General features: G+C 47.2%; 4 protein-coding genes across 4 annotated transcripts; 3 read left to right on the forward strand and 1 right to left on the reverse strand.

Moving 5' to 3' along the window:
- Positions 1-2,162: 2,162 nt before the first annotated feature.
- COCMIDRAFT_34176 (uncharacterized protein) lies at positions 2,163-4,138 on the forward strand (the record flags this gene model as incomplete). Its single annotated transcript, XM_007686945.1, has 5 exons — positions 2,163-2,187; positions 2,245-2,439; positions 2,488-3,600; positions 3,651-3,761; positions 3,816-4,138. The coding sequence occupies 5 exons, from the start codon at positions 2,163-2,165 to the stop codon at positions 4,136-4,138; spliced, it is 1,767 nt and encodes a 588-aa protein (XP_007685135.1).
- Positions 4,139-4,991: 853 nt separating this feature from the next.
- COCMIDRAFT_87632 (uncharacterized protein) lies at positions 4,992-6,398 on the reverse strand (the record flags this gene model as incomplete). The annotated part of the gene is made up of 6 exons (XM_007686977.1): positions 4,992-5,410; positions 5,456-5,520; positions 5,574-5,691; positions 5,748-6,041; positions 6,101-6,173; positions 6,225-6,398. The coding sequence occupies 6 exons, from the start codon at positions 6,396-6,398 to the stop codon at positions 4,992-4,994; spliced, it is 1,143 nt and encodes a 380-aa protein (XP_007685167.1).
- A 1,118-nt stretch (positions 6,399-7,516) lies between these two features.
- On the forward strand, positions 7,517-9,097 carry COCMIDRAFT_34178 (uncharacterized protein; the record flags this gene model as incomplete). Its single annotated transcript, XM_007686946.1, has 6 exons — positions 7,517-7,741; positions 7,803-7,926; positions 7,974-8,196; positions 8,255-8,588; positions 8,641-8,794; positions 8,859-9,097. The coding sequence occupies 6 exons, from the start codon at positions 7,517-7,519 to the stop codon at positions 9,095-9,097; spliced, it is 1,299 nt and encodes a 432-aa protein (XP_007685136.1).
- Positions 9,098-11,647: 2,550 nt separating this feature from the next.
- COCMIDRAFT_34179 (uncharacterized protein) lies at positions 11,648-13,329 on the forward strand (the record flags this gene model as incomplete). Its single annotated transcript, XM_007686947.1, has 8 exons — positions 11,648-11,684; positions 11,780-11,861; positions 11,917-11,950; positions 12,008-12,226; positions 12,283-12,403; positions 12,561-12,895; positions 12,956-13,236; positions 13,305-13,329. 8 exons carry the CDS (start codon positions 11,648-11,650, stop codon positions 13,327-13,329), a joined length of 1,134 nt encoding a protein of 377 aa, XP_007685137.1.
- Positions 13,330-14,754: the final 1,425 nt, after the last annotated feature.

Genomic DNA, 14,754 nt, shown 5'->3' on the forward strand with positions numbered 1-14,754 from the left:
TATGGTATGCTTAGTATTAAGAAAAGAACACCATTCTCTCTACACAGTACTAGGGACTTGAGTACAGGTACTGACTTTCTAGACGTAAAAGAACTTTGACGTATGCGATCCCTTTTAGAGGTGTTTGCGAGACTATAGAGGGCAGACATTCTGTCCGGTCTTTTGGGAGATAGGAATCTTATGTTGTTCGACTCCTGTGCCTTTTGGCGTCACAATGAGGGCAGAAATTGGCCCTTGGCGGGCGCCGCAATATCGTCTCGGAAGACTGTATCTCAGACATTGTTAGAAGGTCACGGAGAATTCTGAGCGACATACAGAGTATAATGACCCGCAATGCGTTGTACGCGTTATATGTATCCACTACTGGATAACTCAAACTGAATACGCTTACCACATTTTAGACACTATGACTTTCTAGCCTGCGCCCTCTTACCCAACCAAAGATATTTCCCTAAATTTTAGGTCAACTTCATCGTTTTGGCGATGCCATGTTGATGTACCAAAGGACTAGGAAGGAGATGAGAGTGCTGGTAGAGGAACACACAGATGGGCTGCTGGTCATAGATGCTGTAGGAGATGACTTTGGCGGAAAGGCACTGTAGAGTTGGTAACATTCCCCGCACTTCATGTAAATTATGACGATGGCAACATAGAAAATTCTCTCCGGGACGTACGATGTTTGGTATTTGTAGCTCGACAAGCCGAAGCGATATCTCAGATGAGTTGGAAGAAATATCGAAATGCTATGTATCTAGTAAGCAACATCACCTGTTAAGGCAGTTTCTATGTTAAAAGTGTTAGCAGTGCAGGTAGGACATAGGTATAGTCATCTTTGCTAGAACATACTTTCACATATCATTCTGGGTGTTCACTGGCGGTTCAATGCCGCCGCTGCTACGTGGGAAATCTTGATCCCAACGGACACAAACGACGGGTTTCTCATTGAAGGTAATATCACAACACTCTACCAAAACATTGAGGGGTTCGAATACATAGCTATGCAGACCAGGGAGGGGTTCGAGTATCGGTATTCAGTGAGAGGCGTTCCGCTTCGCATTGGCATCGTTGAAGAGCCCGTTAGTTGCCGGGGAGTAAGAAGAAGTTGTAAGTCTAGCACTGCAGGTTGAAATACGTAAGGTGAGAGTCGGGGAGGTTTCCCGATACGTACAGTTACGCAAATGTCGAAAAAGGCGGCAGGTCTTGCGTATTCTCAACTTCCATGTCAATCACTTCAATTTTAAGAGCATTCTCCTATCTATAAAGCTAATTAGCAAGAACCCTATTTCTGGCTAGATCTAACCATAGACCATCCCTTTGGTACATGGTCCTATGATGCGATTACACAAAGCCTCCATGTGTCCATTCGGCCCGAAATCCTCGTAACGTGACTGAGAAGCTTGTCATCGCATGCCGAGGTGCTTGTCTACTGCTTATATCCAGTTAAGCAATTGACATGCGGGGTAGTTGGGCGCTACTCACATAGCGCCGGGCCTACTTCTCATTTTGCAATTCACACCGTCCCAGCGGATGTCCTGCGGGACGCAAGCTGCCTGAAGATTATCGCTGTGCAGTGCGGGATTGGTCACCCGTGATAGGCATTATTCCGAGTCAGCATGAAGCTTCGCGAAGGATTCTTTTTACAATTGACCTTTTTGTAATTGACAGGCAAATGCAAACTAAGAAAGCAGCCAGCGACCAAGTTCTGTGTGGCAACACGGCATGCCTCGGCAAATTCTCACCTATTAACAACTTTATTCCCAAGTGGCTTGCGCGGCTCCGGAAGCTTGCGCGGCTCCGGAAGCTTGCGCTGTGGGTAAGCCAATGGCACCTCCGTGGTATCGCCACAGTGATCGGCCAGAACACATTCGTATTCTATCTCCGTGGACTTGAGCCCCTGAGGCAAGCTATAGCCCTCACTAGCATGTATACCCCGCAACGGACTTACCGCGGGATGCCGTAGGGTACCCCATGGGGTTCTGACAGCGTTCCTGCGAAGTCGCCGAATCAAAGTCTACGCCCCGAGTTGGATCTCGTCCCAGCCACGCGGTGACTTAAAATCCGGTACATCCAACTTCGAGGAGTTCTGACTCCTTCTCTTATCTTGCCCTATTTTCCCAATCGCTACAGTCATACACTCCCGTGTCTTTACTCACATTAAGTACATGATGGCGGGTACCAGTAGCTCCGGTATGCATGGTCGTACTTCAGGATCGTTTACACTGTACTAAACATTTCTTTTATCAGATGACTCGGAGCATGTTTCTTCTTCGAAACCGACAGCTGTGGAAATTGAAAAAATAAAAGTTGATAACGGAATTTCTGGAGGCGGCAATGATTGTGAGAAAAGTAGCTTGAGAACATGTGGTGATGTCGAAGATCATGGTACTGAGCCCCCGATGACCTTTAGCCGCATCATGAGCTTGGTAGCGATGGCCTTTCGTGAGTGGTCCCTTTACCTCTATCGACATCTTACTAATTTACACCTAGTGTGGACTGGCAGCCAGATCCCTGTCTACCTGTTCGGTGGTGTTCCTCCATACATCTATGGTGATATCGGCGGCAACGATCGATGGATCTGGTTCATCCTCGCAAACCTTCTTTCATTGGCTGCAGTGTGCCCTTTCGTTGGATCCATATCTGATATTGTCGGCCGTCGCTGGGTTGCGATGATCGGAGCGATGTTCCTCATCATCGGGATGATTATTTGCTCCACTGCCCACGAGATGAACATCTTTATCTGTGGTATGGTCTTTGCAGGGATAGGAGCCGGTATCGACGAATTGACAGCATTGGCTGTGACATCTGAGCTGGCACCTACCGCGCAACGCGGTAAATACGTTGCAGTCCTCGTTTTTACCATTATTCCATTCTGTCCATCCGTACTATGGGCGCAGCTTATTGCCTCACATTCGACCTGGCGTTGGATTGGACTTTGGATTGGCCTCTGGGCTTTCATTGGCCTCGCCCTGGTGGCGGTTTTTTACCATCCACCACCACGTGTTAACAGCCAGGGCATGAGCCGCAACCAGATTCTGGCTGAGATCGACTATATCGGCGGCTTCCTTTCCATCGCTGGGATGATCCTATTCATGATGGGTATGCAGTGGGGAGGCTACCAGTACCCATGGCATAGTGCTCATGTTCTTGTGCCCTTGATCCTCGGCGCTGTGCTCATCATCGCTTTCGTGGTTTGGCAAGGATATGCAACACATCCCATGTTTCCCAAAAGACTGCGACAGGAACCACGAATCTTGGGTCTTACCCTTGTTATCACTTTCATCTCTGGGGCTAATTTCTTCTCCATACTCATGTTCTGGCCCACACAAGCATTCAATGTGTATGGGCACGACCCAATTGGTGTCGGTATCCGCGGTATTCCAGTCGGCTTCTCTATCCTTGCTGGAGCCTGCATTGTGCTGTGGCTGCTATCTCTCCTTCGAGGCCATAATAAGGAACTTCTTATCGCTTCTTCTATACTCATGACTGCCGGTTGTGGTGCTCTTGCCGTTGGCCGAGTGGATAATTTACATCAGCTTTGGGGCATTTTGGTTCTAGCAGGTCTTGGAATCGGAGGTATCGTGGTTCCAGCATCTATTATATGTAAGTATTACATTGTCTTTTGATAACGAGTGCAATGCTAATAGTAGCAGCGACTATCATCTGCCCAGACGATCTTATCGCCACGGTCGCCGCACTTACCCTCGCTGTTCGTGTTATTGGCGGGTCAATCGGTTATTGTGTCTACTATAATGTATTTATTTGTAAGTTTCCTCCCTCTTAGTACCGATGAAAAGCACCTTTAACTCTTTTTAAAGCCAAGTTTGTACCAGCGGCCACACATTATATTGGTGGCGTCATGGTCACAAAACTTAATGTTACCTCACCCTCCGTTATTCGCGAAGCCATTGGAATCACTGGCAGCTCACTCCTCCCACTGCTCGAGGATCTTCCAGGGATCAAGGGTGTGCCAGGTGCATACGAATTGGTGGTGTACGCCGGCCAACTCGCGTATGCAGAGGCATACAAATATGTGTACTATGTTAGCATTGCTTTTGGCTGTGTGAGCATCATTGCATCCTGCTTCTTAGGTGACATCTCCAAGTACATGGATGATCATGTAGCAGTTGTTATGCACTAGTTAGTTCCAAAAGTGAACTGTAATTTGAAAGTAGGAAAAAGAGTATGTTCTGGTTACTATCATATATACAGAAGAGTTGTTAGCTATCAGCACAAAGGGCTACTCCTTGTGGCCCATAATGCTGTTCCATTGCATGGAGACCTGAGTTAGCATAGCCCGGATATGACATTTCGCCAGCCTTGCGCTCGCCGAACAGGTCATTTGCCTCATCTGTGAGAACAATCTATAGGAATATCTAATACTCCTAATGAATTCTAATCAAGGTACTATAAGCTCATATATCGTTAATAGCTACTAAGACAGGGTGAAGTGGCACCTGAAGTGTTGTTAGCGTATATCACGTGACACAACCTGGAGTCTAGAGTCTGGGCTGAGGCTGCGTGCGGCTGAACGATGCCAATGCAACACCTAAATTTACCCCGCTCACGTATTATACTTTGTATATATCTTTTCTGATACTCTCCCGGATCAAATGCCCCCCCATGATAAAGATGATTCAATACCCTCCCTTCGAACTATGCGAGCCATGCACCTCACTCTTCATAGACCTAGCAACCTGAAAGCAGATGTTCAGCAACCAAGGGTATCTGTTCACATAGGCAAGCCAAATACTAATAGACTCGTACGAGGCTCGTTGCGGGATATGCAGGTCCATGTATCTGATGATAAATGCGCTTCTGCCGCATGGTCCGGAAGAAGAGCATATATTGTGTCGCACAGTCCATTCATAGCGGGAGTATAAACAGGATACAGATTCTCTTTTTGAACTTAACGGTTACTACTAAGAAACAAGTCTAGAGAAATCCTTTGCGTGCCCCCTAGCTGTCTCATGCACGCGAATTGCAGGGCAAAATCATACGGGCCAGTTAGGTATATGGCGCTCCGCATGGTCTGGCAGAGATTCTGGAGACGAAGCAGTGACGCGCCCAGACTCCTCGTCGACCGCCAGATCATCTAGCTCTACGTAGTTCTTTGATCTATTCGATCCACGTCCAAACACTTCCTCCACAGATTCTCCGCATTCTCTACTGACCATTATGTCTGGCATCTTCTTGCTCGATTGCCGTGTGCTCATTCGGTTCCCCGAGCTCGCAGCGTTGGAAGGGTACGATCGTGATTTGCTTCGTGACTTGCTTCTACTCGAGCCCGTGTAGCCTTCGATCGCGGAGTTGAACGCACGCTTGAAAACGACGCGAAGTACTGGAATTGAGGTAGCGACGATGGCCATGGAGCATTCTGCGACTGCCCATATGATAGATTTGTACGATTCATCTGTGGCCGTTAGCAATGATCCGTGCACGTCTTGAAATGGCTTACATGATACATCCTGTACTGTCAATTTCTCGATGTATGTAGATCTGATGATTGACGTTACTCCGGCTCTTCGACGACGTTAGCTCAATTTTCAAATGAATCTGGCAGTGCATGGACTCACAGTACTCCCAGACTCATGGCGACGCATACGCCGATCTTCTCTGCGGTGCGCATCTGTAGGCTCGAAAGGATTTTCCACGGCAACATAGCAAGAGACACATCCATAAGTGCCGACCACACTGCATCACAAGTCAGCTAAGAGGTCAATGTACAAACTTTGAAGCTATCCGCTCACCAGCTTGGAAACGTCCATACACAACAGAGGGGTGCTTGTTGATGCACTCGCCCGGTATGAAGTCCACAAAAGTTTTGGCTAGTGGTTTGCATTGTACCCATGGTATAATGGTAGCAGGGACAGCAAAAATGGCCAGGGTAGAAATGGCAAAGTAGACATAGAGTCTGACCCACCCATCCGTCAGCCGAAGCAAAGTAAGTCCGAAAGAGATCTTGCTCAAGGCAATAGCGATGGTATATATTGTCAGTTCCGCGCCGCCAATATACATCAATTTATCAAGATTGCGCAAGTCGACTGGAGCACAGATTAGCAATCTGAGATGTAAAGTGTAAGACTCTCTTTTGGCGTATTACGGTCAAGTGTATGTCCTCCGTAGCCCAAGTTGATAGATACTTGGTTGATGGAAACTTGGATCAGAAGTAAGATCTTTATCGTATGAGCGGATTGCTATTTGCTTCGAGATGTTGTGGCACTTACCCAGCTGACGGCAAGTGTGCAATCGTCTAGCCACAGCTTCCCTTGACGCTGGCGAATACAAAGCCGAGGGATCAAAAAGACAGCAGCGACTGAGACAAGCGACCAGGTGACGACGGACATGAGCGGTCCATTGCTCTCGTCGGGATTGCTGACCCAACTCTCGAAGGCAGCCATTTGAATTGGATTCGAGAGTAGCGAAAAGGAGAGAAAATTGAAGGGAATGCTCCTTGGCGCTATGTCAAAATTCAACAGCGGTCATAGCGGCACGGTGCTGACGCGGGACATGGATCAAGTTTATATTGATCGACGTTGAAGATAGGGTTGCGGATAGCAGTTATCCGCCTCGAGAGAGTGGCCGGTATTCACCCTTTTCCTCGAGGAGTGGGTATTTGGCCGAGAGCTATGTCCTATCAGGCGAAGTAGGCGGGTGCGGCAGTTGTGAAGTGTAACCTTTGGCAGATGGATGCTTGTGGAGACGCTTGGAATAGTACGTGGGTATCGGGCAATACTGGCCTTTAGCTGTTGGGTCATGGTGATCAAAGCATTGTCGGCCGCTAATCAAGCAGTGCGGGCTTCTCTGCGCGAGGGTTTAACTTGCATGCGACTCTTACATGCTAAGAAGCCCGCGCCGGGTAAGGCAGCCTGCATACTCAGATATTAAGATGAGACGAATGTGGGCTAGCGTAGACGCAGGAGTAGTACAGATGCGCTGGTCTCGGATGCGTCTTGGCCCGACAGACGATTGCCGCTGGCCGGCAGGGTGATTATAGAGAGAGAGATGATAGCACTAGGCACCGTGACGAGCCACAAGGGCCACCAAGGCAAGCCTCGAGGACTCAAACCATGACGTTGGGGCGCTTTATTCTCCTTGACACGAGTCGCTAGATCTAGCAGATCTAAGAACGGACTGGCCCTGTGGCTTGCGCGAGCGCATGGCGATTGATCTAGAGCCTTAGCATCGAAGGCATGGCGCAAAGATCTGCAAACCTCTAGTATGGCTCGGGGCCCAATCACCTCATTACCCACGACGATCTCTCTGCCCCCGGCCCTCCACCCTGCAATTTAGAGTAAGTAAAGCGGACTGTTAGGGCTGCACTGTAAGGTACCTGACTCCACATTGCCATCTCCATCGGCAATGTTCAGATGAGAATTATAGCCGCCCACGTGTGCGCAGCAGTCATTTGCCGACATGAAAGTTGAACAATCCCTAGCTGTCGCCGACCGAATCTTCCTCGCTCCAACTTCACATCCTTTCTTCACAATCTTTCACATTGGATATTGTCGTTGCAAACATGAGAATCTCAGTACTATGCAGTGCAACCCTCTTCTCATTAGCGGCCTTCGCCTTTCCTGCGAGCATGCTCAAAGGCGACATCAGTCAAACGACCCTTGCGGAAATCACCGCTCTCACGGACAAGATTTCAAGGGATTTCAAAAGCAGGCGATCGGGTACCCACGTTAAACGTGCATTCGATGCAGAGGCTCAGCGCATCAGTACCACTGGTGACCATAAATACGTGAGTGGCCCTACCGAGATGCGCAACATGGCATTGCATTTGCTAATGACTTCGTTACCAGATTGCCCCGGGCCCCAATGATCTCCGTGGACCTTGCCCTGGTATCAATGTCCTGGCAAACCACGGCTACCTTCCCCGGAATGGCATCTCTACAATCACACAAATGACTACGGCTGCCAATGAGGGTATGCATGCTTTTGCTCTCTTGTTGACCGAGTGCTGACAACGTTAGTGTTTGGTATGGGCCTGGATCTATCTGCATTTCTGGCAGTCTACTCCGCCGTCATGGCAGGCGATCTCACCTCTTTCTCAATTGGTGGTAAACCTAAGACTGGTGGTCTCCTGGGCGGTGCCATCTCATCACTTGGCCTTCTTGGAGAACCACAGGGCCTGAGTGCGTCACATAACCGCTTCGAGGTCGATGGATCGCCCACACGATCCGACTTGTACTCCACGTATGTCACTCAAGTTTCCTCCTTTTGTTTCAAGGTCAGAATTACTCATTATTCGCAGTGGCGACCCCGTATCGCTCAATTTGGACTTTTTCGAGCAGCTTCTCTCTATGCCTCTTGGTAAGAATGGCATTGACATTCCCGTCATGACCGCGTTCCGCCTTGATCGCACGAGGCACTCTATTGCTACGAATGGTCATTACTTCTCAGGCCCGCTACAGGCCCTTGCGTTGAACCCCGCCACGTATCAATTCACCTACCGTTTCTTCGCCAACCACACCGCTGAGAACCCCGAAGGCTATCTCGATGCTAAGACACTCATGTCATTCCAGGGTGTTACCGGAGAAAAGGGTAATTATAAGTGGGCTCGCGGACAAGAGAGGATTCCTGAAAACGTGAGTACCCATCGTAACACCATCTGCTTGTAATTGCTAACGCTCATGATAGTGGTACCGCCGCATCATCGGCGATGATTACACCATTCTGTCCTTCACTGCTGAAGCCGTTTCGCTTGAAGTAGCCCACCCTGAATTGATCCGAATTGGTGGAAATACCGGTCAGCCAAACTCGTTCACTGGTGTCGATATCGACGACCTGACGGGCAAGTAATCTCTCTATACGAACTATATGTGGAAAGAATACTAACGTTCCACATCGATCTTTAGGCAACGTTCTTAATGCGCAGACACTTCTTGAGGGAAACAACCTAATGTGCTTTGCGTTCCAAGCAGCTAGCGAAGGTGCTCCTGACATTCTCCGCGGATTATTTGGCAACATCTTGGTCGCAGTGCAAAAGTTGGCCTCTGTTCTAGACCCAATCATTGCAGAGCTTGGGTGTCCTGAGCTCGTCCAGTACGACAAATCCTTGTTCAAGGCCTTCCCTGGTGCCCGAGATGCGGTGTAGATGGCGACTCTATATTTTGCGAATATACTCATCAAATTCTTCTACCTTTATACTACTCCTTCTTAGATTAATACTACATATATCAACTGAGAGAATAACGTTTTCTTTATTAAGATTTTGCTACCCTTTACCCCAAACCCGCTCTTCATCTACCCTCCCCTTATAGTGCTGTATTGCGAGACCAAGACTATTCTAATACCCACACTACATAGGAAAATATAGGTGACCTTCTTCGCTAAGATGTTTCGAAATAGGTTCAGTGACAATCCTGAGCGGGCATTTGGAGATCTTGAGCGAATCCCTCGAATGTTGGTCGCAACAAGTAACCTGTCAATCGCTAGCTCTACCCACTTTTTTAACATGGTGAATTTCGTGTTTTTAGCGATTTTCCTAAATGAAGTTTAAATTGTACAGTGGCAATGTTACAGATTCAGGAAGACAACATCCTGGATGTTGTGGTAGGCTAATGTACCATTCCTAGCTTCACCCGACCGCCACCATCCGAACCCCATTGGTGCTTTGTCCAGCATAATGAGTCTTCTTTCAGCCTTAGCCTAGACACAGCCCCTTTCGATAGTCTGCTCTGCTCTTCCTCGATCCTACACGAACGTGTATGCTCCGACACACGGCAACCCGGCAATCGCAGCACCCCTAGTTTATTACCCATTTACACATCTTCTAGGAAGCTGCAGCCATTACTATCCAATGGTACACTAGTGTCGACAAGGTATTAGTGCTATGTCTCGCCAGATAGTGTCTCGCTGAAGAATCCATACGGGCAATCCAGAAGGGAGTGCACTTCTTCGTAGTCCTTGCATGCATTCCTTGTGTACTTTCCTTCCGGGTCACTTGGCGAAGAATAATTTATGTGAACAGCGTAGCTGCGAAGGAATCTTCTACCTCCATCTTGCCCTCACTTGCGGGTCGTGAACAGTCTTTGCAGCCTGAAGTTCTCAATATTATTCATTGAACTACTTGTTATTTTAAGTGCTAGATATCAGACACTTACTATCCATGATAGCTTTGTAGTTTTGTCAAGGGGAACCCATGTAGCGAAGAGGTATCCTCTAGATATTATACCTAATAAAGAGAAAAGCGCGACTACCCCCTAGTACATCCCGCGCCTTCTGACAGAGCCCGCTAATCCTCAAACCAGAGATATAGCCATCCATGACTACCAACCCTCGAATATAAGCGGTTAACATACCTTTATCCCTGATTATATGCTCTAGATAGCGAGATTAACAATGGTGGCACGGAAAGCTTCAATGTACATGGTTAGCTAAGTATTTTCGGGCAACATCATCCTTCCAAGAGTTCGGTACGTAAGGATGATCTGCTTAGGGCTATCAATCTAGAATGTGGTATTGCTAGCCATATGAATACTGTACCAAAAAATTCCAGAGACTCTTAAACTTGTGTGGCTATACCGTAGCAACATCTGCTATTACCCTTCGCATACATCCCGAAGCCTTGGCCCTTTCGCTGATGCGAATCTTGCAGCTATATCCTTTTTGCTAGCGCAGGTAACTGAACTCTATGATATTGTCAGCAGTGACACCTTAAGATGAACATTTGTGATAAACTCTCTTACATAACAACCTAAGAACTTGTGCGCACAAAGACAAGATAAATATAAGTCTCGCCCACCCATAGCTCTAATGTATTTGTCGATCCCATAGTACTGTTCTTGAGTGAAAGCACCTGCTTATCAATAAACACTGTTCCGATAATCCAAGCGTGTTGGAAGTATTACAAACATAGTTTGACCACGTCAGACCTATCGAGATAATGAACGATTTCGCAAGGCTGTAGATTGCCGTCAGCGCGAATGATAATCATCGGCCGTAGTTCCTCATTCCTATCTAAGCGTGAACTGTCGCGATGATTATCGAGGCACAACGCGGCGCGGCGTTGCCAGTGATGCCATTTGCACCACTGGGCGATGCCGGATTATCGATACTCCAACAGTGATAAAAGAAGTGAAGTCTTGTACAAGACTTTGAGAAAACATTTTGCAGCTCATACTGAAGAACTCTGTGAACATTTAGCTTTCTATTTTTTTTCTTTTGTGCAAGACTTTCTTAGAGCCTGTGGTATTCATTCCATAGTATACTATTGTAGAGAGTGTTCACATTTAACACAAATTTAACTCCACGATCAGTAAATGCGGGATCGTTAGTAAGTTGGCCTTATTAACTTTGCTTTTCTTGATGGGGCTTCTGTTAATGCAAGGGTGCCTTTCTACCCCAACCTGACCAATCTTGCGTTTAAACTAGATGTTATTGAAAGTAACAAATCAGCTACATTCACATGTAGCCCATACATAAGACCAACCATGACCAATGAAACCTAGTTACCATACTCAACGGCTCCCGTATCTTGCCAATGGTCCGCAGACGCAAACAAATGACGTCATAAGCCTTACTCGCCCTATGAACAGGTGATGGGAAAACGTAGTTACATCAAGCCTGCCACCTATTCCTATTGCTTCAGTGAATAAAAATATACTTTTACTAATATTGTATTAAAATTAAATTTGAAGGAATGATGACGGATTCAAAGAGACAAGTGGGAACCACCAATCGTCCAGATGAGTGAAAGATTGAGCAGGGGTTGTCTGGAGCGAGCCTCCCTGTCCTTGACATGACTGGTTTCACATACTTTCTCAAATATTTGGAGAGCTGACCATCGATGAAGAAGCCATCAGGACCGTTGGTGATCGTGGCAAGCTATTTGGTCGCGAGAGGAAGGGTTGGGTAGGGCAAGTAACAACAATGGAGGCTTATTTTGAAGTGATTTGTTAAAGGTTTTTGTAGGTTTGTAGAGTGGAAAGATCATCCTGACAAGAAGGTGGCGGCACACAAGATCCTCACTGCGCAAACATTTCCACCTAATCCAGAGTTTTAGCTAGGCCCTATTCCAGGAACTCGCTGGAAGATGTGGCATCATGCTGTCGGTGACGAAATCACCCAAATCCCAGGCGACCCCTGGGACATCGTTTTGAAAGAGAAGCATCCTGACATACTTCGCCTACTGCAGTTCCCATATAATGGAGAGCCGCCTAAGCGATTCTTTACTGATAGAGAGATTACACTAAACCCATTGCATCTTTCAGGGACCATGGTGGTATCCCAATTATTGACAAAGCCGACTATAGCTTTATGATCGACGGTTTTGTCAAGACACCACGTTTGTTGACCCTAGATGGGCTTATGGATCAAACTAAATTCCCTCACATCGAGAAAGTGGTAACGATACAATGCTCCGGCACGAGACTCATTGAACAGATTCTGAAGTATCCTGGTCAAGGCGACGAAGTTCCCTGAGCACCTTGGGCGGAAGGTGCGATCAGCACCGCTAGCTACGTGGGCGTCAGCCTCAAAAAGGGCATCAAGGCATGCGGTGAGTTAATCGACGGCGGGAAGCATCTCGAGTCCTATGGCGCCAATACCTACTTCAGACGACAAAGTCATGAATTATCTTGTCAGCGTCCCTTGGTCTAAGGTTAAGGAAAACGAAGTTCTCTTAGCATGGGAGATGAACGGAGAGCCAATGCCTCGCATTCATGGCTGCCCTCTCCGACTTGTTATCTTGGGTTACATTGATGCAAGAAGCGCGAAGTGGGTGTATCGGACCAAAGCCATCGAGAAGCCATCCCGGGCGCCTGTGCAAAGCCAAAAGTACCTCTATTTTCCTCAACAAGTGGGCAAACATGAGCTGGGATTGACAGACTGGATTCAGGCTCAAAAAATGTCAGTCAGCTCGGCAGTTATGTCACCGTGGACAAAGCAAGTGGTTATTTACAACGGCAAGATACGATGCTAGGGTTGGGCCTACTCCGGCGGCGGTCGATAGCCAAAACGCATCGAGCTTTCGGCGGACGGCGGGTTTAACTGGTACACAGTCCCTTTCAAAAATATGTCTAAGAAACGCAAGTGGATCTGGCGTACCTACAAGTTCGATCTTCCATATGACCTTGAAGGTCGGGTTGAGATTGTGTATCAATGTTGGGACAACGCACTCAACACACAACCTCCTGACGTTCGAACCGCTTGGAACTGGGTCTTGTATGTCACTAACTCCTGCCATCGTATCTCCGTGTATAGCGTCAACAAATCTTCGTCTAAGATATACTGGTGAGCCTCAGAGAAATTGTGACTTGAGTCCTGCGGACCATCCTTTTAAACTTCTAGAAAACTCTGAGTTCTAGATGCTTGAAGAATTTTTAAAATCGCGTCCTACTATGGTTACGTATCTATCCCGTATTATCACGCGTGTCAACCAAGCTTTTACATTTCAATTCTCAACAGCGACCCAAGTAATGAAAGCGAAAAGAAGCGCCAGCATTAATATCTCAATACTTGCGGCTAGTGCTGTAAGGAGTCATGGCCCTGAATGCCGAGTGATCGTAGCATATGGAGTGATCATCCAGATCGAATACGGAGCCCAAGGGAATACGTTTTAGTACTAGTGACAGGTACGACCCGACGGTTCCGGGTGGTCCGCGATCGGCAAAAGTATTCAGGCACCATGATGCATGTTCACATAGCATCGACTGTCTGGTTGAATGCGCATACTACAATTGCATTTTCTTAACACTTGTTGCTCTTTCTGGCCTTCTATAAGGTCCTACCTAGATTTCTCTACTTCTTCTAACTTTGACGGGTTTACATAGGATATAAGCCTGAAGATTCTGCGAGATGACAGTATGACCGCCAAGCTAATCCGATAGGAAAGCATTGGCGAAATGCGGGGCGCTTAGTAGTGGTGGTAGGGGCAGTGTGTATCATGCCGGCAAAAGTTAAACGACCACGCGGTGAGAGGTTAAATAACTACGCAGTAAGCAGGGGCCCCTACCTCGCGAAGACACTAATCTGTTTTGTACTTTTTTCCTTAGTGAGATAAAATAAAATAAAAAAGTAAGAAGATTGTCTCTTCGACTCTGTCCTCTCTCTCTTCCTCTTATTTCTTCTTCTTCTCCCCCTTCTCTCTCTTTCACTTTTTCTCGTAAAATGTAAGTAGGAAAAGTGTAAAAGAAAGAGAGAAAAGAGAGAAGAGCGAAAGGGCGACTTAAATTACAGCGCTAACTAAAACAAGAGGAATCTTACGTGCTTGGCCAGAATAGGGATAGATAGTATTATACTAGAGAATTCTTACTTACTCCGTGATCGTTTAACCTTTGCCGTATCGTGCCTGCTTGTCCTTGAACTTGAGTTGATTGACTGGCATGTTGACCAGCGCTCTGACCTAGCTCTCGAGTACTTACGCTCCCGAATCAAGCCTAGCTTTGACGGTTGCTACTAAAGCCTGCTCCCTCGTTGCGGAAGTCAGCGTTCCAGATTCATGAAAGCCCAAGCCACAGCGGCTTGTATCAGCATAGCTTGTTTCCGATGATCGTGAACGTCAACTTCAATAGAGGTTTTTGTTAGATCTTCAGCTTATTCGATTGCCAGGATATTCGAGGATATGATGGAAACCGTTGCACGTACTGCAGTAATTGCTTACACCCCCAGTCAACAAACGGAAAAATGCATCTCAATGGGGGGTTTAATTCGCCATGGAACATTGGTACAGCCCCATAGCGCTGACTCGATTTCGGAAACATACTATCCCGACCATTTGATCATATTTAACTATGGCCTTGGCGGTAATGC

Source organism: Bipolaris oryzae (assembly GCF_000523455.1).
Source record: "Bipolaris oryzae ATCC 44560 unplaced genomic scaffold scaffold_24, whole genome shotgun sequence".
In the NCBI taxonomy this organism is placed as follows: Eukaryota; Fungi; Ascomycota; class Dothideomycetes; order Pleosporales; family Pleosporaceae; genus Bipolaris; species Bipolaris oryzae.